This window comes from Carcharhinus amblyrhynchos, chromosome 26 (assembly GCF_965287045.1).
Source record: "Carcharhinus amblyrhynchos chromosome 26, sCarAmb.v2.hapA, whole genome shotgun sequence".
Classification (NCBI taxonomy): domain Eukaryota; kingdom Metazoa; phylum Chordata; class Chondrichthyes; order Carcharhiniformes; family Carcharhinidae; genus Carcharhinus; species Carcharhinus amblyrhynchos.
Window position 1 is genome coordinate 16,907,844 of NC_137349.1, and position 24,261 is coordinate 16,932,104.

The 24,261-nt window shown below is 44.5% G+C and overlaps 1 protein-coding gene across 6 annotated transcripts in view; it reads left to right on the forward strand.

Moving 5' to 3' along the window:
• Positions 1-17,852, forward strand: part of cbarpb (CACN subunit beta associated regulatory protein b) — a 201,861-nt gene extending 184,009 nt beyond the window's left edge. For all 6 annotated transcript variants that reach the window (XM_080212988.1, XM_080212985.1, XM_080212986.1 and 3 more), the window contains one exon: positions 15,500-17,852. In XM_080212988.1, the coding sequence (XP_080069114.1) occupies positions 15,500-16,763 (1,264 nt within the window). In that variant the 3' untranslated portion in view covers positions 16,764-17,852. The remainder of the gene's footprint in view (positions 1-15,499) is intronic.
• The last annotated feature ends 6,409 nt before the right edge of the window (positions 17,853-24,261 follow it).

Sequence of the window (24,261 nt, forward strand, 5' to 3'; positions counted from 1 at the left end):
CCTCTGACTCATTCGCCCTGATATTTTTAGGGACGGAGTTAGCGAGCACAGTTGTGATTGAAAACCTGAAAGTTCTGGGAACAGGTAGAACTTGACAAATTTAATAGCAGGACCTTCTTATCATTTTTAAATCAGCTTTGTGCCTGGCATGGACCAGATCTACAGGCAACGATGCAAGCCTCAATCTACGGGAAGATGGTTGTGGCACAATAACGTGAATTTTGTCATATAAGTAACACCCTCTGCAATAGAAATCCAATCAGGTTTCCTAGACATGTCATGGGTTCAATGGGGCCAGTGGGGTAAATTGACCAATTATGGCAGAGACTACATTTGTTGGTTTGCTTGAGGGTCAAAGGGGAACATAAATGTTCTTCCTGGTCCACAAGCATAGAATCATAGAATCCCTACAGTGCTGAAAGAGGCCATTTGGCCCATTGAGTCTGCATTGACTCGTCGAAAGAGCATGCCATCTAGACCCTCCCCATCTCTGTAACCCCAAATATTTACCATGGCTAACCTACGTAGCCTATAAATCCCGGGATACTAATCTGGACATTTTTGGACTGTGGGATGATCTGGGATGTTCCCATCTCCACTTAACTGTTGGGTTTCCTGAGAAACCTGGCTGGTGAGCCTTATATTTAAATCCGGCTCTCAGAAACACAAAGGAATTTAAAATATCATATTGAAGTTTTTTTTATTCTTTCATGGAATGTGGGTGTCGCTGGCTGGGCCAGCGTTTGTTGCAGATCCTGAATTGTCCTTGAACTGAATGGCTTGCTCGGCCATTGCGGAGGGCAATTAAAAGTCAACCACATTGTTGTGGGTTTGGAGTCACATGCAGGCCAGGCTAAGAAAAGATGCCAAACTTCCTTTCCTATTAGTGATCCTTGGGCTTCTATGACCCTCAGTGATAGCTTCATGGGGGTAGATTTTCCAATCCTGACGGCTGCGGGAATCATTGTGGTCGGGACAGACAATCTGACAGACCCTTTTCATTGATCTCAGGCGGGAACTTCTGGTCCTGGGACAGGCGTGACTAGAAAATCCTGTCCACGGCTGAGACAAGCTTTATAATCCCAGATTTATGAACTGAATTCAAATTTCACCAGCTGCTGTGGTGGGAAGTAGATGTTTCTTAGACTTATCATTACACCCACTGAAGATGCAGTTCTTCTCACTGCTTTGTCTCACCTCACTGTCGCGCAGGAAAAAGCAGAAATGAATAATTCCAAATTGATAACTTTAAAGTTAAAGTTTATTTAAAAATGTCACAAGTAAGGCTTACATTAGTACTGCAATAAACTTAGTGTGAAATTCCCCTAGTCGCCAAATTTTGGCACCTGTTCAGGTCAATGCATCTAACCAGCATGTCTTTCAGACTGTGGGAGGAACCAGGAGCACCTGGAGGAAACCCACGCAGACACGGGGAGAAACTGCAAACTCCACACAGACAATGACCCAAGCCAGGAATTGAATCTGTGTCTCTAGCACTGTGAGCAGCAGTGCTAACCATGCCACCTACTTTATTAACGCATCTAATTGTATCCTGCAACAATCCACGTGCCATTCATATAAAAATATAAGAAACGTGTACAATTGAAAGTGTTGTTTGAAATTCTGGGCAAAATTTTAACTGATTCCACTGCTGCCCAGTGGGCAGCATGGTAGCAAAGTGGTTAGCACTGCTGCTTCACAGCTCCAGGGTCCTGGGTTCGATTCCCAGCTCGGGTCACTGTCTGTGTGGAGTTTGCATGTTCTCCTCGTGTCTGCGTGGGTTTCCTCCGGGTAGTCCGGATTCCTCCCACAGTCCAAAGGTGTGCAGGTTAGGTTTATTGGCCATGCAAAGAAATTGCCCCTTAGTGTCCAGGGATGCGTAAATTAGAGGGATTAGTGGGTATGATATGGGGGTAGGGCCTGGGAGGGATTATGTTCGGTGCAGACACGATGGGCCGAATGGCCTTTTTCTGCACTGTAGGGTTCTATGATTCTATGATGGACCTGACACCTGTGGGGAAGGGATGCAAAGGTTAGTGGCGCCAGCTTTGCTGTAGCTTTTTAACTTGGTCATGGCTTTCGCATCCCACTGTCTAGCTTCTCAGCCAATCTGAGCAGGTGATCACTACCTGTTCCTGAGTCTTCCAGCTTCACTATTTAAATATGAGTAGCACAGAGGCACAGTGGTTAGCACTACTGCCTCTCAGTGCCAGGGACCTGGGTTCAATTTCCAGCTTGAGTTACTGTCTGCGCAGAGTTTGCACATTCTCCCCGTGTCTGTGTGGGTTTCCTCCGGGCACTCTGGTTTCCACCCACAATCCAAAGGTATGCAGGTTAGGTGGATTGGCCACTAAATTGAAGATTAGTGTCAGGGGGATTAGTAGGGTAAATAGATCCTGCCAGATGATGACTGCGGGTTACAATTGTCAGGCAGCAGTGATGGAGCCACAATGTGGGAGGGTTACACCCCTCCCTCACCGCCATAACCCTGGCCACTGCACCCCAATTCTCTGAGGCATTCCTGGTGGTCACACTGTGGACTTTATTGGGCCAGAATAAAGATACTTCACCCACTGGATGGGAGGATGTGCCCTGCCTCTGAAACAAAGCGGGCATTGCTGGAAGTGGTTGAAGAAGGGGGCTGCGGGTCCCTCACTCATGGATGCATCAGGACGGGAAAGGTGAGTGCCATGCTACATTCTCCCCTCACTCTGACCACATCAAGCTTGCCCAGCACATCATTCCTCAACACAAGGTGCTCCTACACTCTTCACCCCTCATGATCGAGGCATTTCCTTACATCCTCATCTGAACAACCACCACTGACATTCCCACTCCTCCCCAGCTTATTTCCAACCCTTGCAGTCTCCCTGTCACCCTCCACAAATGCTGTCCCTCCATCCTCTCATCACAATCCACCTCTCTCACACACAACTCTGCTTTGTATTCTTACAGAGTTCCAGGGAGAGGCAGGGACCTACGCTCTGGAGAACCACACACTAAAATATTCGCGGAGTGACGGAGAACATGGCCATCGGAGATGGAGAGATGATGGTCTCACAGCTACCTGGCAACCACAATTAAATATCACACATCCAAATGAAACACTCACTCGCATTGATGCAGTGTCACCTGCAACTGAAATACGATCATCTGCACAGTGATTACTTTGTACGCTTTCCTACTGTCAGTTCTAATTCACATCTTTCATCTCCCACAGGTCCTTCACAGGTAACGCAGAAGATGGTGCAGGAATAGGCCAAGGAGTCCTCAGGCCAGGTCGCACACTCTGAGGAAACACCGTCACACCATTCCTGCCCACTCTCCACAAGCTCAGATACACACAACACAGTGATGCCTTTCAGGCAGGTAGCCAGTTTCTCACATGGTGAGCCACAAGTGAGCAGGAGCAGGTGTAGAAGACAAGGACAGCAGTGGAGAACACACATCGGGCAGTGTTCACCCACCCCTCCCGAGCTCTGCTCAACTGGAGGCAGGTGCTTGCGTCCGGAATGCCCCCGACTGGAGCCACAGCGGAGAATTGGTGACACTCTGGCAACATTTCCAGGGATCTATGCACGAATGGAGAAAGATGGGAGGAGTTTGCCTCCAGCTTGAGTGGAGTCTGGTCTTGGCATCTTGATCAATCCACCTAATTCGCAAATCTTTGGACTATAAGAAAAAATCAGAGCATACTCACGCAGACACGAGGAGAACATGCAGACTCCACAAAGACAGTGACCCAAGTTGGGAATTGAACCCGAGTCCCAGGCGTTGTGAGGCAGTAGTGCCACCATGCCTATTCAATTGCATTGAAGCCAGATAGGATAGGGGCTTCTGGATGGACCAAGTCTGGAGTCTTTGCATTAATGCTCGCCTTCCTGTAAAGAGTGACTAGCTGGCACAGCAGGCAACTGAGTACATGTTGGCGCCCACCAATGACCTGCACCCTCAGTCCTCAGTTTAAATAGTTTGGAGGGAAGTCTCAGATTAGCCATTCAGTGCTCTCCAGTGCTTATTTTGCAGGAAACTGCAGGTCAACCATCAGACAGAAGATGGTGAAAGTTGCACATGGAAGTGAAGATGTTGCTCAAAACGTTGCCGCATTTTCCAACCTTCACCCTGCTCAGTTTCAGACGGAAAGAAGTCTCACAATATCATCTTTAAGCTGGTGTGAGACTTCTTTCTGTTTTTACCCCAGTCCAACGCCAGCATCTCCACATCATGACGACCAGTTTCAGACAGCCCAGCAAACCCATGCAATGACAAAATGCAGAACTAAATCATCAAACAATTGCATTTTTGCATATTTAATTTGCTGACCAACCTGCCCTCACCTGCAATTGAAATCCAGAGGTAAAAGGATGCAGATCGAGTGTCCAATACCTGGGTACATATTTTTCCTCTTTAATCCCTGCACACATCTAAACTATCCCCTTTAGTTTCATCTCATTTTTCCATATTGCCTCTCCAACATGACAAATTGTCCAAGGAACAAGGTAGATATTAACTACCCCTCAATCTATTATCAAATATTTTGAATGGCACATTTTGACCATGTCCTCTGAGGCTCACTAAAATTTGTAACCGCTCAGACTGAGCTCAAGTAATCACTTCATAAACATGAGTGCATGGCATGCCTTAAGGTCGATGGAGTTCAGAAGTAGGTGTACCACAATCAGTGAACCGCCCTCATCTTTCTGAATGTCTTGTTAAAAGGAACGAGTGATGACATGCAGTTGCAAAGGAGAAGCATTTTCTATTTTATACCCAATGTAGCCTCAAATGAACGTTGCTAAAATCTCCTTGCTTGATTGCACTCCCAAAGGGTGGCACGGTGGCATAGTGGTCGCCACTGCTGCTTCACCTTGCTAGGGACACAGGTTCAATTCCCGGCTTGGGTCACTGTCTGTGTGGAGTTCGTATGCTCTTTGCATGGGTTTCCTCTGGGCGCTCTGGTTTCCTCCCACAGTCCAAAGATGTGTGGGTTAGGTGGATTAGCCATGCTAAATTGCCCCTTTGTATCAGGGGAACTAGCTGGGGCAAATGGATGGGTTTATGGGATAGGGCCTGGGTGGGTTTATAGTTGGTGCAGACTCAGTGGGCTGAATGGCCTTCTCCTGCATTGTAGGATTCTATGATTCTAAGTGCCAATTTGGTAGATGGCAATTGGATAAAGACAGGTAGCATATATCTCATGTAGCAACTATTTAAGTAACTAATTAAAACTTCCTAAGGACATATTGGGGTAGAAGTGCCCCTCTGTCCTATCTGGCTTCAATGCAACTGAAATAGGCATGGTGGTACAGTGGTTAGCACTGCTGCCTCACAGTGCCCAGGACCCAGGTTCGGTTCCCAACTTGGTTCTTTGCAGAGTCTGCACGTTCTCCTCGTGTCTGTGTGGGTGTGCTCCGGTTTCCTCTCATAGTCTAAAGATTTGCAAATTAGGTGGATTGACCATGATAAGTTATCTATTAGCGTCAGGAAGATTAGCAGAGGAAATGTATGGGGTTATAGGGTATGGGTGCGATTATTGTTGGTGCAGGCTGAATGAGCCGAATGACCTTTTTCTGCACTGTAGGGATTCTGTGATATTCTGTGAATACGTTTGTGGGGAATGGAAGTGGCAGCTCATGTGATTTTTCCCAATTTACCATACTGCCAGGATGAAACATCTGTCAGTATTGCTTTGGGGTTTATTTATTTTGGGGTAAAATGTATGGATTAATTATTTTATGGAGTAATGAACAGAAATCCCATTCTGTCTGCGTGGCCAAGAGTTAAATTAGCCAAGTCCTTAAAAAAAAAGCAAGAGTAAGCACACTGTACTGCAAATGCACATTCAACGCCTGTCAGATTTTGTGAATGTAAAACTCGAGATAGGGAGGAATCTTATGGCAAGTAGACAGCAGACAAGATGTTTTTGCATTCTGACACTGGAGACTGTTGAAAATTTTATGGCTTCATTTATGTTTTTCTTTAATCAACTACTGGAACCAAGTGGGAGTTATAATTAAAATCTAAAAGGGGACTGAAATTTTAAAACATAAATTATACGTGCAAATCTCCTCCACATTTGTTCCTGTAAACACAATTCAAAGGAAAAACAAAGATTGGAATTTTCCAGCCATTCACACCGGCGGGATTTTCTGGTCCTGCTGCAGAGAATGAAGATTTGGCTGAGTGCCAAATTCTCCATCCTTGCTTGCAATGGAGGCGGAGTGTGAACAGATGGAAAACTCCAGCCATACAGTTGAAAATACTTTTGCACTGTAACATTTTCCTTTAATTAATAACTAGACTATTTGCAAAGGATTCTGCTCTTCATTTACTTTTAATAGGCGCTTTCTACATAATGACGATAAGGTTAATTGAACATGTGTATACAAGCTGAATATGTGAATGTATATATAATGTAAAATATTTTAAAATTATATATTAAAATGCAAATATCGCAACATGTCAGACAATGGAAATGGCTGCTTTCCAACCAGATGTTCAGGTGCATGAGCTTCCTATTTGGAGCAAACTTCATTCATTCTTAGCTGGATCGATAACATTCTAATCCATGACCTTACAAAGCAGAGAAATATAACAGCACTGGATTTGCTGTGGAAGTGCCTCTTGTTAGCAGCATTGATGATACCAGGCAAAATACTGCAGATGCTGGAATGTGAAACAAAAACAAAAAATGCTGGAAAATCTCAGCAGGTCTGACAGGATCTGTGGAGAGAGAATAGAACCAACGTTTCGAGTCTGGAAGGCACACCGACTCTATTCTCTCTCCACAGATCCTGTCAGACCTGCTGAGATTTTCCAGCATTTTCTGTCGATGATACCGCTGATTGTTATGACAACGATAACATTCCAGCCTTCCACCGTCCTAATGGCAAGTAGCTGCGGGTGGCACAACGGTTAGCATTGCTGCCTCACAGCGCCGAAGACCCAGGTTTGATTCCCGGCTTTGGTCGCAGTCTGTGTGGAGTTTGCACCTACTCCCCGTGTCTGTGTGGGTTTCCTCCGGGTGTTCCGGTTTCCTCCCACAGTCCAAAGATGTGCAGGTTGGGTTGACTGGCTACGCTGAATTGCCCCTTTAGGTTGGGATTTTACGGACTCGCTTGTCTCGCAACCATAAAATCCTACTCGAGGTCAACGGAACGTTCCATGCTCTGCCCCTTACCCACTCTGATTCCTGTGGTGGGCAGGACGGTAAGATTCCGGATGTAGTGTCAGGGGGATTAGCAGGATAAAGTGTGGGGTTATGGGGATAGGGCCTGTGTGGGATTGTTGTTAGTGCAGGTATGATGGGCCAAATGGCCTGCATCTACACTGTAGGGATTCTTTGTTTCTATGAAAGTCCAGTGGGGAAACGAAGTGAGAAACCTGTCAGCAAAAAGCAATGTTAGCGGGTTGGACTGGAGCTGTAGTGAGAATTGTCCCTGCAAATTCTTCTGTCTCGCCTCAATGCAATTTGAGTTCCACACATTCTTCCCTTATAACTTGTTCACACTTCGTTGCCACTGTCCTGTACTCTTTCTCTGATTTCCAGTCACATTGTCCAGGCTTAAACTCGATTCATGAATAATAGTAGCATATTACAGATTACTACTAAGGCTGTCCGACTCACCATCATTGTGTGCTATGTTGTGCTGATCATCCATTTAGAATTAGTTCTCAGCTGCCACTGGAGACTTTCCAGGCTTTTGTTTTGTAATTTACATTGTAATGGGGCGGCACAATGGCACAGTGGTTAGCACTGCTGCCTCACAGCGCCAGGGACCCAGGTTCAATTCCCAGCCTGGGTGACTGCAGCGTCTGCACATTCTCCCCATGTCTGAGTGGGTTTCCTCCAGGTGCTCTGGTTTCCTCCCACAGTCCGAAGGATGCACTGCTTAGGCGCATTGGCCATGCTAAATTCTCCCTCAGTGTACCCAAATGGGCGTCGGAGTGTGGCAATTTTCACAGTAACTTTGTTGCAGTGTTAATGTAAGTCTACTTGTGACACTAATAAATAAACTTTAACTAATACACAGTCATATGAGTACAGTGGGAACAGACACATTTGTAGCAGAAAAGACACCGGACGGAAGTCTCCAGCCGTCTACACCTGCGGTATTCTCCTGTCCCCCTGCAGGGAATGGAAATTTGGCTGAGCGCCAAATTTTCCATCTTCTCTGACAGCGATGGAGGGGCGTGAACAATGGAGAATTCTGGCCAATATTGATTAGTGGGACCAAATTAACCATTCCTGTGCCATGATTCTGTGTAAATTCTTCATTAAATTTTTGAGTTGCTTGAACAAGTAAAAGCTTACACAACTTAAAATAGTTCTACTTCAATCTTCTTACACTCAGCTTCTCCACTTTCACAGTCCACTCTGCTCCACTTAAGGCTGATGTTTTGGTTGGCAAATTGCTCTTAGAAATTGTGGGGGTAGGTTCTAATCGAGCACTCACTTCCCCATAACTGGGGAGGCACTGATACAATGGTATTGTCCCTGGGCTAGTCATCCAGAAACCCAAGATAATGCTTGGGTTCTGGGATCAAATCCCAACATAGCAGATGTTGAAATTTGAATTCGATTCTAAAAATCTGGACTTAAAAAGTCAACTGATGACCGTGAGATCATTGCTGATCGTTGTTTTAAAAAACCTGTCAAGTTCAGTAATGTTTTAAGTTTATCTATTAGTGTCAGCTGACATTAGTAGGCTGACATTAACACTGCAATGAAGTTACTGTGAAAATCCTCTAGGTGTCACACCCTGGCACCTGTTTGGGTACACCGAGGGAGAATTCAGCATGGCCAATGTACCTATCCAACACATCTTTCGGACTGTGGGAGGAAACTGAAGCACCCAGAGGAAACCCACGCAGACACAGGGAAAAACGTGCGGACTCTGTGTCCCTGGTGCTGTGAGGCAGCAGGGCTAACCATGTAGCCATTGTGGCACCCAGTAAACAAAATGTCCTTTAGGGAAGGAAATCTGCCATTGTTACCTGGTCTGGTAAGACTAGACTCCAGATCTACAGCAATTTTATTTTATTCATTCTTGAGATGTGGGCATCATCAGCAAGGCTAGCATTTGTTGCCCATCCATAATTGCCCTTGAACTCAGTGGCTAGACCATTTCCAAGGGCAGTTCAGAGTCAACCATATTGCTGTGGATTTGGAGTCACGTGTAGGCCAGCCCAGATAAGGGCAGCAGATTTCCTTTCCAAAAGGACATTAGTTATCCAGAGGGGTTTTTACGACAATCGACAATAGTTTTCTGATCTTCATTAGACTTTCTAATTCCAAGTTTTTATTGCATTCAAATTTCACCATCTGCCATGGTGGGATTCAAATGTGGGGTTCCTAGGGCATTATCTTAGGCCTCAGGATTATTAGTCCAGTTACAATACCACTGTGCCACTACTTCCCTAATGGCCAATGAAACCATTCAGTTTAAGGGCCATTAAAGGGGAGGGGAAATAAATGCTGGCCCAGATGCCCACAAACCATGGATGAGGAAAAGATTGATCTGATGATGATGAAAGTGCAGTTTTAAAATGAATTGGAGGATGTCTATAAAATATATAAGATAGCATATGGCAGGGAAGGGGGGGCAGGAGGCGGGGAGTGAGATAATGCAGGTTTGTTGATGCCTTTTCCCTATTGTTGTGGTTCAGGTTAGAAACTCCAAAGTGTTTTATGAAGCTCACCGAATCATAATTTTTGCATTTTGAATTTGGCCAGGATAAGTATGAGATGTTTCACTTCAGGTATGATTCAAGTGACCCACTCAGGAGCTTTTATCTAACAATGTTTACTTATTAATATAGTTAATATATATGGTAAGAAAATAAGAAATAATTTTTATCAGTTACAAACAAGAAACAATCATGATAATGTGTACTCCTTAATGAATATATATAAGCTTTTCCAATCAAAGCCAACCCCCGTAGACATAATACCTTTTTCACAGCTTTAACACGGCACAGAATAATGTTCATGTGATACTGGGATCGAGACCATTAGACGAATTCTGCAGTCCTGAGACTCAAAGCAGTTTGAAGACAAGACATTTTCCCAAAACACCAGAGAGATTCTGGTCCGGCCCCCAACAACAGCAGATTTTCACCCTTCAGGGAAACAAGAATTTGTTTTCAGCCAAGCAACACAATTTCCAGAACAGGAGGGAGAGAGGGAAAACATTTCTTCTTAACGTGCTGTCTCTTCTAAAACTAAAAACTCAAACCTGCAGCTCCAAACTGAAATTAAAAATGAAATTGCTGTTCACCTGAGCTGCCCAAAGTTTGTTCTGCTCCCAACAATGACATCACCTAAGGTTGTGCGCATGAACTAATAAAATAATTTTAAAGGTACACTAAAATCGCACTTTGCTATGTGGAACATTGCTGCACAGTGATTTTGATCACAGCTTGGGGCGAGCTTTGCTGATCTGTGGGGACTCTCACCTGAATGAACCAATAAAAAATTGAACAAGGAATAACATGTGTCCAAGCTTACACACAAAAAGATCTTTTTTTTTAATTTTGAAGCCAATTCTATGCAAACAGGGCAGATTTTAGGGCCCATGGGAGCCTCAGGCAGTGGAGAAGCAATTCTAGTAGAACCAGTTTTGAGGCAAACTGCCAAATAGGCACTCTGTTCCTCAAGCAACTTTTATAATTGTGGTGATTGTCCCTTTAAGGATCAGTCGGGTGAGTATGGGTCAAATGGGGAACCAATCCGGGAGCAGGATGAGGAGGTTACCACGGGGCGGTTTAGAACGGAGTTGAGGAGGAACTTCTTCACTCAAAGGGTGGTGAATCTCTGGAATTCTCTGCCCGTTGAAGTGGTGGAGGCTGCCTCGCTAAATATTTTTAAGACGCGGGTTGATGGGTTCTTGATAAGAGAGGGGATTAAGGGTTATGGGGAGAGGGCGGGAAAGTGGAACTGAGCCACAACAGATCAGCCATGATCTTATTGAATGGCGGGGCAGGCTCGAAGGGCTAGATGGCCTACTCCTGCTCCTATTTCTTATGTTCTTATGTTCTTATGTTCTTATGTAGTATAGGTTTTTGTATGCAGAGTCATCCAGGAGCTGACTGCAAGACCTGCTATTTTTTAAGAATTATTACAACACTCAAATTGGATTTGGCACAGGTTCCTTATGAAGGCTTAAAATGTGTGAGATGTGGGTTGCCTAATCTCAGTTGTGATGTGCAGGTAGAATAACAGATAACTTTCCTTTACTCCAAGGTGGTCTGTGACACCCCCCCCAAACCAAACTACTAGTTCTACCTGTAACACAAGTGAGGAATGATATCGCAAACAGTGACCTGATCTTCAATAGCAAATATAAGTAGAGAAAAGGAATTTAATCATTCACTACACAAAGTCTGAAGGTGGAATCTTATGGCCATTCACACCGGCGGGATTATCCAGTCCCACTGCGATGGATGGAGATTTGGCTGGGCGCCAAATTCTCTTGTCCTTGCTGCTGCACTGGCAGGGTGTGAACAGCCAGTGAGATCGCACTCTTGAAGTCATTGGACCACCTAACATTTCCATGGTGGCTCTATGTGGAGCAAACCAGTCAGCCTTGTGCTCTATCCCCATTATTCTGCAGGGTTTTCCTTCGTGTATCGATCCAATTTCCTTTCAAAAATCATTGATCATTTCAGTTTCCAGCTGTGAGCTCTGAGGACTCACCACTCACTGTGTGAAAATGTCTCGCTCACGTCCCCTCTGCATTTCTTCCTAAAACTTTAACTCTATCTCAATTGGTTCTTGTACCGTTAGCTAATGGGAACAGCCTTTTCCTTCTCTACCTTATCCAAACCCGACTCACACTCGTACACCTCTATCAAATCTCCCCACGGTCCCCAATGTTCCAAGGAGATCAATCCAACCTAACGTTCTGGCTAAACACTTCTCTGCATCCCTTCAGGCATCCTCACATCTTTCTTCCAGCGTGACAACCAGAACTGGATGCAACGTTCTACTTGTGGGGGACACAGATCGAGCAATAGCATGCAAGCCTAAAAATTGGCTTTGCGCCCATTGCCAAGCAGTTTGCAATCATCCCGGTCCCTTTCTAATGGCACAAACCAGAAAGGGCGTGAAGCCGATTAGCATATTTAAAGTAGCGTTTAAATTTGCATAGCCAGTTTGACACCAAATTCTCCCAGCTTCCAGGATCAGCTGATCTTTGGGCATGGTGCGAGAACAGGAACAATCACGACTGGTCCCCACTAGTGGAGACCAGGGCGATGGCCATGCCAGCTGGCTCAAAGGCCTTTGAAACCACCTGGTAATCAGCAGTATGACTGGGCAGTGCCCATTTGGCAGTGACTATCTGGCTATGCTCACCTAGCACCCTGGTAGTGCCCACCAGGCACCCTGGCATTTCCAGTTGGGCACTGCCAGTGTGTCAAGGCAGTGTCAAAGGGGTGGGCCTGAGTGGGGTGTAGGGACTGAATGGGAGCTATGCCTGGGGTGGTGGGGGGGGTGATACGCAGAGGAGGCTATGCAAAGGGGGGCAGGCTATATGGAGGGGGTCATGCAAGGGTCGTGCATGAAGGGGGTAATAATTGGGGGTGTGTTAGGGGTCACCTTGGGAGAGCACGTCAGGTGTCAGGCAGGGGGATCCTTTGGAAGTGCCCCAATGCCGGGTTGGGGAGGAAGTGGGGGAACGTGCTGCCAATGAAGCGGGGGGGGGCCCTGAAGTCTGTGAGGGAGGGAGGGGTCTCCCAGTGCACGGTGAAATTGGGGCTCCTTTGCAAATGGCGCTTGAGTGCTATTCAGCTGGCCAACTGTCTGTTTATGCCCCATTCCCTCCAGTGCCAATCTGCAACTCACCATCAAAAAAAGTGACTGAGCATGGGTGTATTACAGTCCAGTGCATGCCCATTGGAGTGGCACAGATCGCTCCTGTATTAAAATTCTGTCCATGGCCTAACCAAACCCTTACAAAGATTCAGCATAATTTCTCCGCTTTTCTATTCAATGACATGTGAAAGCCAAGATCCCATATGCTTTGCTAAACACCCTCTCAATATGTCCTGCTCCCTTGAAAGATCAATGCACATGTAGCCCCAAATCCCTCTATCCCTGCACACCCTTTAGAACTGTCCTATTCAGTCTATCTTGCACCTTTCTATCTTTCTTGCCAAAATACATCAACTTGTACTTCTGTCCGTTAAATTCCATTTGCCGTGAATCAGCCCATTCTACTAACTTCTTCTTGTTGTTAGTTAATATCATCGTCACTGTCTTCAAGATGGTAAATTTTGAAATTTTATTCCGTATTCCAATCCTCAAATCATTTATACTTAGGAAAAAAGTCGCGATCCTAGAATTGACACTTGGAGAACACTACTAGCTTCCATTCTCCAGTCTGAAAAATAACCATTTACCAAGACTCACTGCTTTCTGACCTTTAAAGCACGGTTTGAACCAAACTGACACTGAACCTCCTATTCCAAGAGCCATCATTTCGTTAATCCATCGACCTCTTTACATTCCATTGTTTCACTGTCTTGGCCACTCCTAACCTCAGCTCGGAACCAAACTTGAGGAAACATTTTAGCTGGAATTTTATGTTAGCTTGACCATAATCTCTGAAACTTGATTCAGTTTTGAAAGCGGGTGGAATTTAAAGCTTCCCCTGGGATGCCAAGGAGAGTGTGGGATCGCAGGTAGTGGGGGGGGGGGGGGGGGGGGGAGTGGCTTAATGGATGGGACAGCACAGGGTAGAGAGCCTGTCACCTCCCCAGTGAGGTCTGAGTCTGCAAAGTATCTGATTGGCCGGCAGCACTCGAATCCTCCTCTTGAAGGCCCCGGCAACTTGATGGCGGACAGCAAACTGCCCGATTACAATTTAAATCACACCGGGGATCCCAGCAATGACCATGAGGTTGCCACAGGCTTTCCAGCTGGTGGACAGGCCCATTGCCACAACCATTAAATCCAGACCGACATCAGTGTTTCTAAACCTTGACCTGTAGCTTGTCCGGATTTTAACTTTAAGTTGAAAACTAACCATTGCCACCTGAAGCTAAAGAGTTTTGGCATTCAAAGGTAAAATTATACGTTGAGTGCCTCTTTCCAGAACTGGGCTGCATTAGCATGATGTGCATGGATTATTGCTGATCTGAAAATAGTGAATAATGAATGAGGGCAGCACAGTAGTTAGCACTGCTGACTCACGGCTCCAGCGACCCGGGTTCAGTTCCAGCCTCGGGTCACTGTCTGTGTGAAGTTTGCACAGTAAGAAGTCTCAACACCAGGTTAAAGTCCAACAGGTTTATTTGGTACCTGTTGGACTTTAACCCAGTGTTGTGAGACTTCTTACTGCACCTAACCCAGCCCAACACCGGCATCTCCACATCATGTGTGGAGTTTGCACGTTCTCCCTGTGTCTGTGTGGGTTTCCTCCAGGACCTCCAGTTTCCTCCCATACTCCAAAGATGTGCAGGTTAGGTGAATTGGCCATGCTAAATTGCCTCTTAGTGTCGGTGGAGGCGAGCCTGGGCTTAGGCGCATAGAGCCTGGGTGGGATTGTTGTCGGTGCAGAGTTGATGGGCTGAATGGCCTCCTTCTTCACTGTAGGGATTCTATGAATGGGTGTGCTCAAGCTCGAATGCCTTCCCACAGTTTTCCTGGTGAGATTTGTGCAAATTCCCACTGAGCATGTGCAGGCGGCAGAATACAAACAAACAATTAACTTCCCTCCCCACTGACTCGTTCGTGTAGGGCAAACCAATTCCCATGATGCTCTTTGCTGACAGCGCACATTTAGTTAATTTTATCCTCGTTGCCAGTGCAAATTCGCTGCTCAATTCCAGTGCAGAGCAGAATCGATTTGATGGGGGGAAAGGGGTGACATTATCATCAGAAAAGGACGTGTAAACAGCCAGAGCAATTGTTTAAAACATATGATGGCTGGCAGCAGGGCAGTTTAGGTACCACTTCCCATCCCCATGGCAAAGGTTTAAATCCTTTTAATTCAAGCAGACAAGCGTTGTAAGATTTTCTTTCCAGTTCTCAGCTGGACATCTTGTTGCTAATGGATCATTTCACCTGACGTTGCATCAACTGCAGAACACACCCTTCTATTAGTGAAAGATGGAGCGGAGTTGAGTCACAGTCCATCTTCCCCGGCTTATTGTCATTTTTTTCTCTCTCAAACGAAGCTGGCGTGTTCTTATACGCGGACGGACATCAGAGTGTCGGGGCTATGAAAAGAGACCTCGTCATTTGGGAAGACGGTTTTATTACAAATCACTGGTTGGGAATTAGGAGGCAGGAAAGAACTAATTACTTTTGACAGCTCAGAACTGAGTTTGAGTTGGCAGGGTGAGCCAGCATGTCAGCCAAATCAATCTATCTCCTATGGGTAGGAAGATAACAGTGGTATTGTGAAAAACCAAGCTGTGTTGAAGTTAAGTTTTATAAATGCTGTGCTGCTGTGTGCCACATTTTCCTGAGATCAGCTTGGTTTTTTTTCAGGTTAGATGCGGCAGAGAATCTGCCAAACGGGAGTGAAAGTGCTGAGAGGAGGGAGAGTTCAGATCAACAGAGGATCTACCGGGATATCTGGAACCTTCGAGCTTCCCTCGAGCTTTACATATCATCGGACCAGAGCAGCAACGATAAGGATTCGGTCAGAAGCGATGCGGAGAGTGTGTGCTCGACGGGCGGCCTGCCCAGTACCCTCTCCCAGGACACAGCCGACGAAGCCGAGGATCTCGAAGAGAAATCCGTAAGCAAGCGGGCCAAGCAGGATAGCGTGGAGTCGGAGCGTGGTAGCGACAGCGAGGCCAACACGAGGAAGCTGCTCCAGATGGACAGCGGCTATGCATCCATAGAGGCTCCCAGCAGAACGCTTGAAGAAAGAAGCGAAAGTGGAACAAAGGACAAAACTGCTTCAGAGAAAAGAAGGTTCTTCACAAGCTCTGGGCGCAAAGGGACTGTCTTTGAAAGTTATGATGCAAAAACCTTGAGTGAAGAGGTAGAGGAGGAAGGAGCAGTAGGTGGTGAACTAGACAGCCCCATTGGGTGGTCACCATATGGCCAAATGTTTGTAACCAGAGACTATTTACATAGACGGGATTACAGTATTGATGAGAAAACAGATGCCTTATTCAATGAATTTCTCCGGCATGACCCTCAGTTTGATGATTCGCCACTGAAGTCTAAGCACCGGTCTCGTATCCATCTACGCAAGCAATGGCAGAGAACCAAGCAATACAGTGATCCAGGAATCCGTTATCCCCCCGCACTGGAACGGCACCGAACGCCTCTTCGCAGAGGCGACAGCGTGAACTATCCACTTGACCATCGATACCAGAGCACCCTGCCACGCATTGTCAGCGCCACTGATGAAGAACCAAGCGAGAGTGGCCAGGAACCCATCAAATCACCAACGTCCAAACACTCAGAGGCAGACCCCTCAGGCTCAGAACACACCGGCCTTGAGGAAAGAATCCAAATAATCGAGGAAGAGGCGACCGAGCAAGGAAACGCCATTGACCAAACTGAACAACCAGACCAAACAGACATCCCGCAGTCCTTAGGTCAAATCAGTGGCTTCACAGAGACACATAGCTCCACAAACTTTGCATATGGGCCTCAGATGATAGGGGCAGACCCCATAGACAAATTAACTACTAGCATTGAAGACAGGCTGTATACCAACCTTAAGAAATCAAAAGAAAATGTTGATTATATAGTAGCTGTCACACATGCTTCACCGGACCACAGCCCTGTTTAGCCTTTTGTTTTGACATGGAAGAAGGGTTACTCACAATTTTTGTGTTTTTATTTTGTAAAATTCCCACCAGTCTTTACTATGGGACACTCTGGACAACCACACAAAGAATGTTTGCTGCTATAAACACGACATGCTTCATGTTTCTTTCCATCGAAGAATGTTTTAGATGTCTGTGGAACTTTAATCCCTAGTACATATAAATGTTTTATTAGAGAAAAAAATAGCTTGCTTTCTTTTAAAGAATGAATGAATGACTTGGGGAAGCTTTAGACATGAATCGTTTTGGCTGTTATTTTGTTTCTGTACTTCCGAAAATACCCTTCAATGTTTTTAGTATTTGAAAAGAAAATCAAATCAACCCTAGATGAATAGCCTTGTACACCAGAAGCTTCCTGTTCTGAGAGTGGGCTGCATTGCTAGATCTGCATGCATACTTTTCATTCTTAAGAATAGCGTTACAGAAACGATGCCTCTACAATTGCAGTTCTATATTACAATATCATTATCGGTGCAAGTAACTTAGATTTTTTGAAGCCTTTTCAGACTTTTTATAAAATATGATTTTCTCCCCTAGACTTTGGATTTCAGTGGAGTTGAGCTGTAATCATCGTTCTGTGTCCTAGTTTGTGAATTAGAGAGCAAATTCCTAAAAGCATTAAACAAGATGTGCACATTTCCTCAAATGTAAAAGTGTCTGCTGTAATTTTATCTTTGAACACAAACAGTGCTATTTTGTATTTAACTATGGGCTAGGCGCAATAAATTGACAACTTTTTTTGTTTCTGATTTCAATTTAATTCTTATAGAAATCTTATTTCCAAAGGCTTTTACTAGATTGGCTCACACCAATCACTTTGCACTCAACATTCAAACAAGGTGGCTACTACATATGCCAGGAACTAGGTATCTATGTTATGTCTTTAGGCTATGTTCACAATTACTAATTATATAAAAATAGTTTTATAAAATATGTATGTGTTATTATATGACTCACAAAGAACTTCTTACAAAGACATTTTTCCTGTTTTTATTTTTGTGTATCTGAACTGTAAAAACAGCCCTGAACAACTGTCCCATTGGGTTTCTTCTGCTTTCCATGTTAATATAAATAAATTCTTTTCTCATTCAAAACAAAGACTTTTTTGGTGTGACTTGATTGTAACTCACTTTCAGAAGAAGCACAGTTGGGGTAATGCAGGGAATCTAACTCCAGTTGTTCCAATGAAATGGCTACCCCTGTAACAAACACCCTGACAAAAGTCATTCAATGGCATGTGATGAGTCAGATTTTGTACTGCCAGTCTGGCCATAACGCTTTTTAATCTAGAAGACCCTCCCTCTCCCCCTGTAACTAGCTGGGCAAGAATGTCACCTCACTGGATTTGTGCATTGTGCCCTTTCCTGCAGTGTTTGCAATCTCGATAATTTCCCAGACAGCCTGATCCAATCTTATTCACCATTTCAAAGTCCAAAATATCAGAAGATATATTCTGGTCCAATTGATATCAGCTAGCATTCTTCGACCAGCCATTCATTACCGAACAGATTTTGTCACAACGCAGACTGTTTACCAGGACTTTATTATGAGGCCTTTCATTGATTCATCACCATAGTGAAGACGATGGTCTCTCTCTTGGAAAGTACACCCATCTGCAATTACCATGTGATTCTTCCAGTGCTAATCCCGCGCTACATGGCTCTCAACCATGGCCCACTATTAGAATGGTCAAGCTACACTCCTACTACTATCCTTCATTAAATCTCACTCTAACTTTAAGAACCGGTGCTTGAATGATTAGTAAACACTCAGAAAACAAAGAGTCGTGTCAGTCCATCCAATGAGGTGTAAAATTCATTGGCATTGGAGGATTATAATGATACTATGGCTAGAATTTTACTGCCTCGTCCAGCACGAGAATCAGAGTGGGTGGTGGGCACAGCAAGGGAAAGTCCATTAACCTCAGGCAGGCTTTAACCGTTTCGGGACCAGCGAGGCTGTAAAATCCCACCCTATCTGGCACTATTTATTTTGTCTTTTGTTGTAAAATGATGTCATTTAAACACGCTAATTTTTTTTTCTTTCCAATACTTCATATCCCAATTGCTTTCTTTTTAATTTATATCAATCAATTTGTATCATTTATAAAACAGAGACATTAGCCATTTAAAATAAATAGTGGGTTTTTGATAAGCAAGGGGATTAAGGGTTATGGGGAGAGGGCGGGAAAGTGGAACTGAGCCACGACAGATCAGCCATGATCTTATTGAATGGCGGGACAGGCTCGAAGGGCTAGATGGCCTACTCCTGCTCCTATTTCTTATGTTCTTATGTTGTTCTTATGTTCTTTCTAAACAGGGAAAATAATGTGTGAATGTGTTTCAGGTTGACCAATGAATACAGTCAATAGTCATTTCTAAACTTACGTTTCTGCTTTTGTACTCCTCATTGTTAATATTTACACTTATATACAAAAATTATCAGTGTAATTGACACCAATCTTTGCAGACAAAGAATGATTTGGGAGAAAAAAATGGTATAAATTGCAATGGTGGAATCTTAATTAATCATTCTCATACTGTTTGCGTTCTTGATTCTGTATCGGGCCTTTCGCTTCAGGTGTGTGTCTCACATCTGGAAACCAGCGGTTTAATACTTTCAGAATGCTTAAACTAAATAGTTCACTCGCAATTCATATTGATGGAAGATTTGAAGGCCAACTTTCATAATCTATCAGCGGAGAGGGAAAGGTCTTCATTAATATAAGCCGAGTATCCTTTATCCGAAATTCTCGGGGCTTAATTGCATTTTGGATTCCAGATAATTCTGTATACTGCATATAAGCCTAGGCAAGTTTACATTACAATGGTTGAAGCCTAGGAAAGCTGTAGCTTACAGTCAAACAAAATGGCCAGAAAAGTAACATGTACTGCTGAATAACAAAGGCCGGGTGCATTGGGTGAGGTTTGCGTCGGCTTGGGCCACAGACTAGAGGTCAATGAGGTTTTATAAAAAAGTACAACTTCTGAATGTCTTTGGTTTCAGATTTATGGATGAAGGATATTCGGCCTATATAGATAATCAAAGTTTGGAAATTGGGTCACTGCCGATGGAAAGATTTAGGAGAGAATTTTCCTGTCCCGCCCGCCATGGGAATTGTAGCGGGTTTGTTTGGGGGGGCGGGGGGGGGGATGGGTAAGGGGGGGCAGGTTGCGGGATGCAGACCAGGCAGCTTTGGGGCGAGTGCAGCCAGAGAATCCCACCCTTAGGCCGGAATCTTACCACTGTTCATGCCGGTGAGATTTCCCCCATCCCACCACAGTGAACGGGGACTTGGCTGGCCACCAAATTCTCCAACTTCACTGCAGCAGGAGCCTGGCATGAATGGCTGGTAAGATTGCACCCTTAATTTCAAGATAAGGTGAATATGATTAATGATCCGGGGATTTGTTGACTACAGGGCGCAGAGATTGTTACATGCATGAAAAATGGATGCAACAAGGACCAGTTTAGAAATGCGGAGGCCCAACCTACAAACATTAGGCAAGATTCCAACTGGCATCATAGGGCAGTGAGCAATCATTCTTAAAGTGATAGTGGGGGCTGATCAAAAAATAGCTTAAAAACCTGAGGTATTTTATAATGAGAAAATGGACAAGCTGGAGATTTGCATGCAAACCCTCAAACGATTCAATTTTACATTCACCACATCTTCAAAGTAAAATATTCTCGTGTTCGGAAGTGAATTATTATTTTTGAAATGCCACCACGTACATAGTTATTTTTATTCACTCTTTGGTCGCAAACACTGTTGGTTGGGACCAGATGGTCAATTTGCATATCAATGTGAGTATCAGTGGGAACTGCAAACTGTAAAACACCTTGTAACGAATCTGACAGCATCAGATCAGGATGATATTCTGTCTGGAGAAAACTAAAGACAGGAATAGGAAAGGAATAGCCATAGGGTGTCTGCGCAATTACATGAATGCTCGTATTAAATCTGCAACATAACCATCACTTAACCCCCTTCTTTGCCCAATATCCTTGCCTTCATAACAAAGTATTTCCTTCAATTGGACGGCATGGTAGCACAGTGGTTAACACTGCTGTCTCACAGCGCCAGGAACCCAGGTTTGATTCCTGGCTTGGGTCATTGTGTGAAGTTTGCACATTCTTCCCATGTCTGTGTGGGTTTGCTCCTGTTTCCTCCCACATTCTGAAGGACATGCTGGTTAGGTACATTGACCTGAACAGGCACTGGACTGTGGTGACTAGGAGAATTTCATTGCAGTGTTAATATAAGACTAATAAATAAACTTTTTTACTTTTTTCAGTAATTAATTGGAGAAGCATTTTGCGACATCCCAATTACATTATAAGCTGCTATTTAATGCAAACATTTCCATTGGAATTAAATGATTTATTTTTACCTCAACTCTTGGAGTCTTTTAAGGATGCTGATTGTGACATGCATTCAAATGAAATAGTTTTAAACTGCTACATGTGTGATAGGGGTAAGGTTTCAAAATTTGGGCAGATATTTTTGTATACTTTGAGTTTGACCCATTAAATCTGTAATAATCAGAAAATGGCAATAATTTCAATTGTATTTTGCTGCAGAACTGACAGTTATCTGATTCTCTTGTTTCCCCTCCCTTCAGGTCCCTGAGTTTAAGCTGAGTTTTGAAGGAAATGAATGGAAATAGTTCTGAAGACCTGCACAGTGAAACATGTGCGCTTTTTCAGTGTTCGTACACAGCCTTCTCAATCTGAATGGTTAGCGTCTCTGCAGGAGAAGAGGAAGCAAAGGCTCAAAGGTGTGAATCGCACGAGGAACTCACAAGCAACGTTGTGCAGCGTGCCTCATCACCCAGGTCACTGGGATATCAACTTTCAGGAGAAAACTGACTGAACCGGGGAGAGCACCACTCCCAAACTGCCGCGAATCCTTCATCTCTCTTCAATCAAAATGGGATTCGACTCATCCAGCCACCGTAAGCCAGTAGCCTTGCTCGTTACCTTCAGGCAGTAATTGTACAATAATCGTGGCATTTGTAAACTTGAGTTTGTGGCTGCTGCTGCTGTCCCGTGGTCGCCATGTAACAAAATTAAGCAAATGCTGGATCGTGTAATGTTGTGTTGTCCGCCATATTGTTTCAGATTGTAGATGGTATCGTCAGAACTTTCCTGCAAACCGCATTTAGTCCATTGATGGTCATTCGAAGCATGAGCAAAGGCAACGCTTGTCATTGAACTGAACCACCATGGACAACGTCTCCCACATACCGATGACAAGTTGAGGTTGGCCTAGTTGTGCTCAGCAGATGTTTCCTTGTTGATAAATGTAGCTCCAGGTTGAAGCTGTTGTGTTTTTCTTTTCAGTCAGAAATTGTTGTGCTTTTGGATTTCCTCCAAACTGATGCTCCTCTTTCAGTTTGGAGCATTACAGTATCCTCTGTGTGTCCCTTTTGTCTCCAATTCTTATAGCCCTTTCTAATTGTTTTGTTCAGATACAGGCATGCTGTGCGTTGAGGGGTGGCGAGAAAGCCACTGTTTTTATCTTGAAAATCAATAAATGCTGTTTTCATTCTATGTGTCATTTGGCTATACTTTAACCTCACAGACTGGTTACGTAGAACATAGAACAGAACAGCACAGTACAGGCCCTTCGGCCCTCGATATTGTGCCGAGCTATGTCCGAACCCAAGATCAAGCTATCCCACTCCCTGATGTTGGAACAACATCAATTCAGGAGCACAAAAACATAGAATCATAGGATCCCTACAGTGCAGAAGGAGGCCATTCGGTCCATCAAGTCTGTACTGACCACAATCCCACCCAGGTCCTGTTCCTGTAACACCACACATTTGCCCTGCTAATCCCACTGACACTAGGGTCAATTTAGCATGGCCAATCAATCTAACCCACTCATCATTGGATTGTGGGAGGAAACCAGCACACCCCTATGAAGGGCAGTTTTTTCACACAGAGGGTGGTGAACAAGCTGCCAGAAGTAGTAGTAGAGGCAGGTACAATTTTATCTTTTAAAAAGCATTTCAACAATTACATAGGTAAGATGGGTATAGAGGGATATGGGCCCAAATGAGGGCAATTGGGACTAGCTTTGGGGTTTGAAGAAAAGGACATCATGGACAAGTTGGGCCGAAGGGCCTGTTTCCATGCAGTAAACCTCTATGATTCTATTACTCTACGACCCAGAGGAAATCCACCTGGACACAGGGAGAACGTGCAGACTCCACACAGGCAGTGACCCAAGCTGGGAATCGAACCAAGGTCCCTGGCGCTGTGAGGCAGCAGTACTAACCACTGCACCACCGTGCAGGAAAAAACATCCAAAAGTGCTTTGCACGGATGTAAACAGACAGTAATCAATCCTGAGGAGACTTTGGAATGGGCGAGTAAAATTTTCCTGGCCTTCCGCGGCGTGTTTTCCAGCAGGGTATTCTGGTCCCCCCAAGACTGATGGTGTTTTATATGGCTCGCCTCCCCCACCATCATGGAGCCCAACTTGGAAAGTCATCTTCAGCAGGACTGGAAGATCCTGTTGGCAGGAAGGGTTGGAAAATCCCCCCCTTAGTCATAGTGGTGATTTTAAGGAGATTCTTGAAGAAGGAGAATGAGAGGGAGGGACAGCAAGGCTTAGGAAGTGAATAGAACTGCAAGCTTTAACAAGCTATAGGTATGGCCATCAATGATACAGTGCAGGGAATCTAGGTGCACAAATGGCCAGATTTGAAAGAACATTGCATTCACTGAGAGTTGTAGGGTTGGAGAACAGTAAAAAATATTGGGGATGCATTGGCATAGTGACATTGTCACTGGACTAATAATCCAAAGACCCAGGGGAACAATCTGGGGACTCAGGTTTAAGTCCTACCACAGCAGATGGCAAAATTGGAATTCAGTAAAAACAATCTGAAATTGAAAATGATGACTGTGAAACAATTGTTGTAAAAACCCATCCAAATAACACTTAAGGAAGGAAATCTGCCTTCCTCACCTGGTCTGGCCTAGCAGACTCACAGCAATGTGGTTGACTCGTAAAATACCCTCTGAACTAGCCTGGCAAGCCACTCTGTTCAGGAGCAATTACGGATGGGCAATTAAATACTGGCATTTCCAGCAATGCCCACATGCCACAAAAGAAAGAAATAAAAAATAAGATAGGGAGGGAGAAGACTATGAAAGCTTTTGAACACAAGAGTGAGAATTTTAAACTTGTAATTTCAATTACAGGTTAGAAAATGTGGACAGTAACAGTCGGTCCCGATGCACAGAAATTAAAATTCCAATAACTGCTATAATCCCGCAAGTGGAGTTGGTGATCACAGCTGGCGTGCAGATCAAAGGCAGGATAGGAAGGAAGGAAGGATCTAAGGGGAGCTGCAATTGACGCAATCGTAATTGCAAGACTTCATCTCTCAGTAAGAGAAATGATGCAGTCGGAAGATTCTTTTTAAAAGTAAAATCTGATCC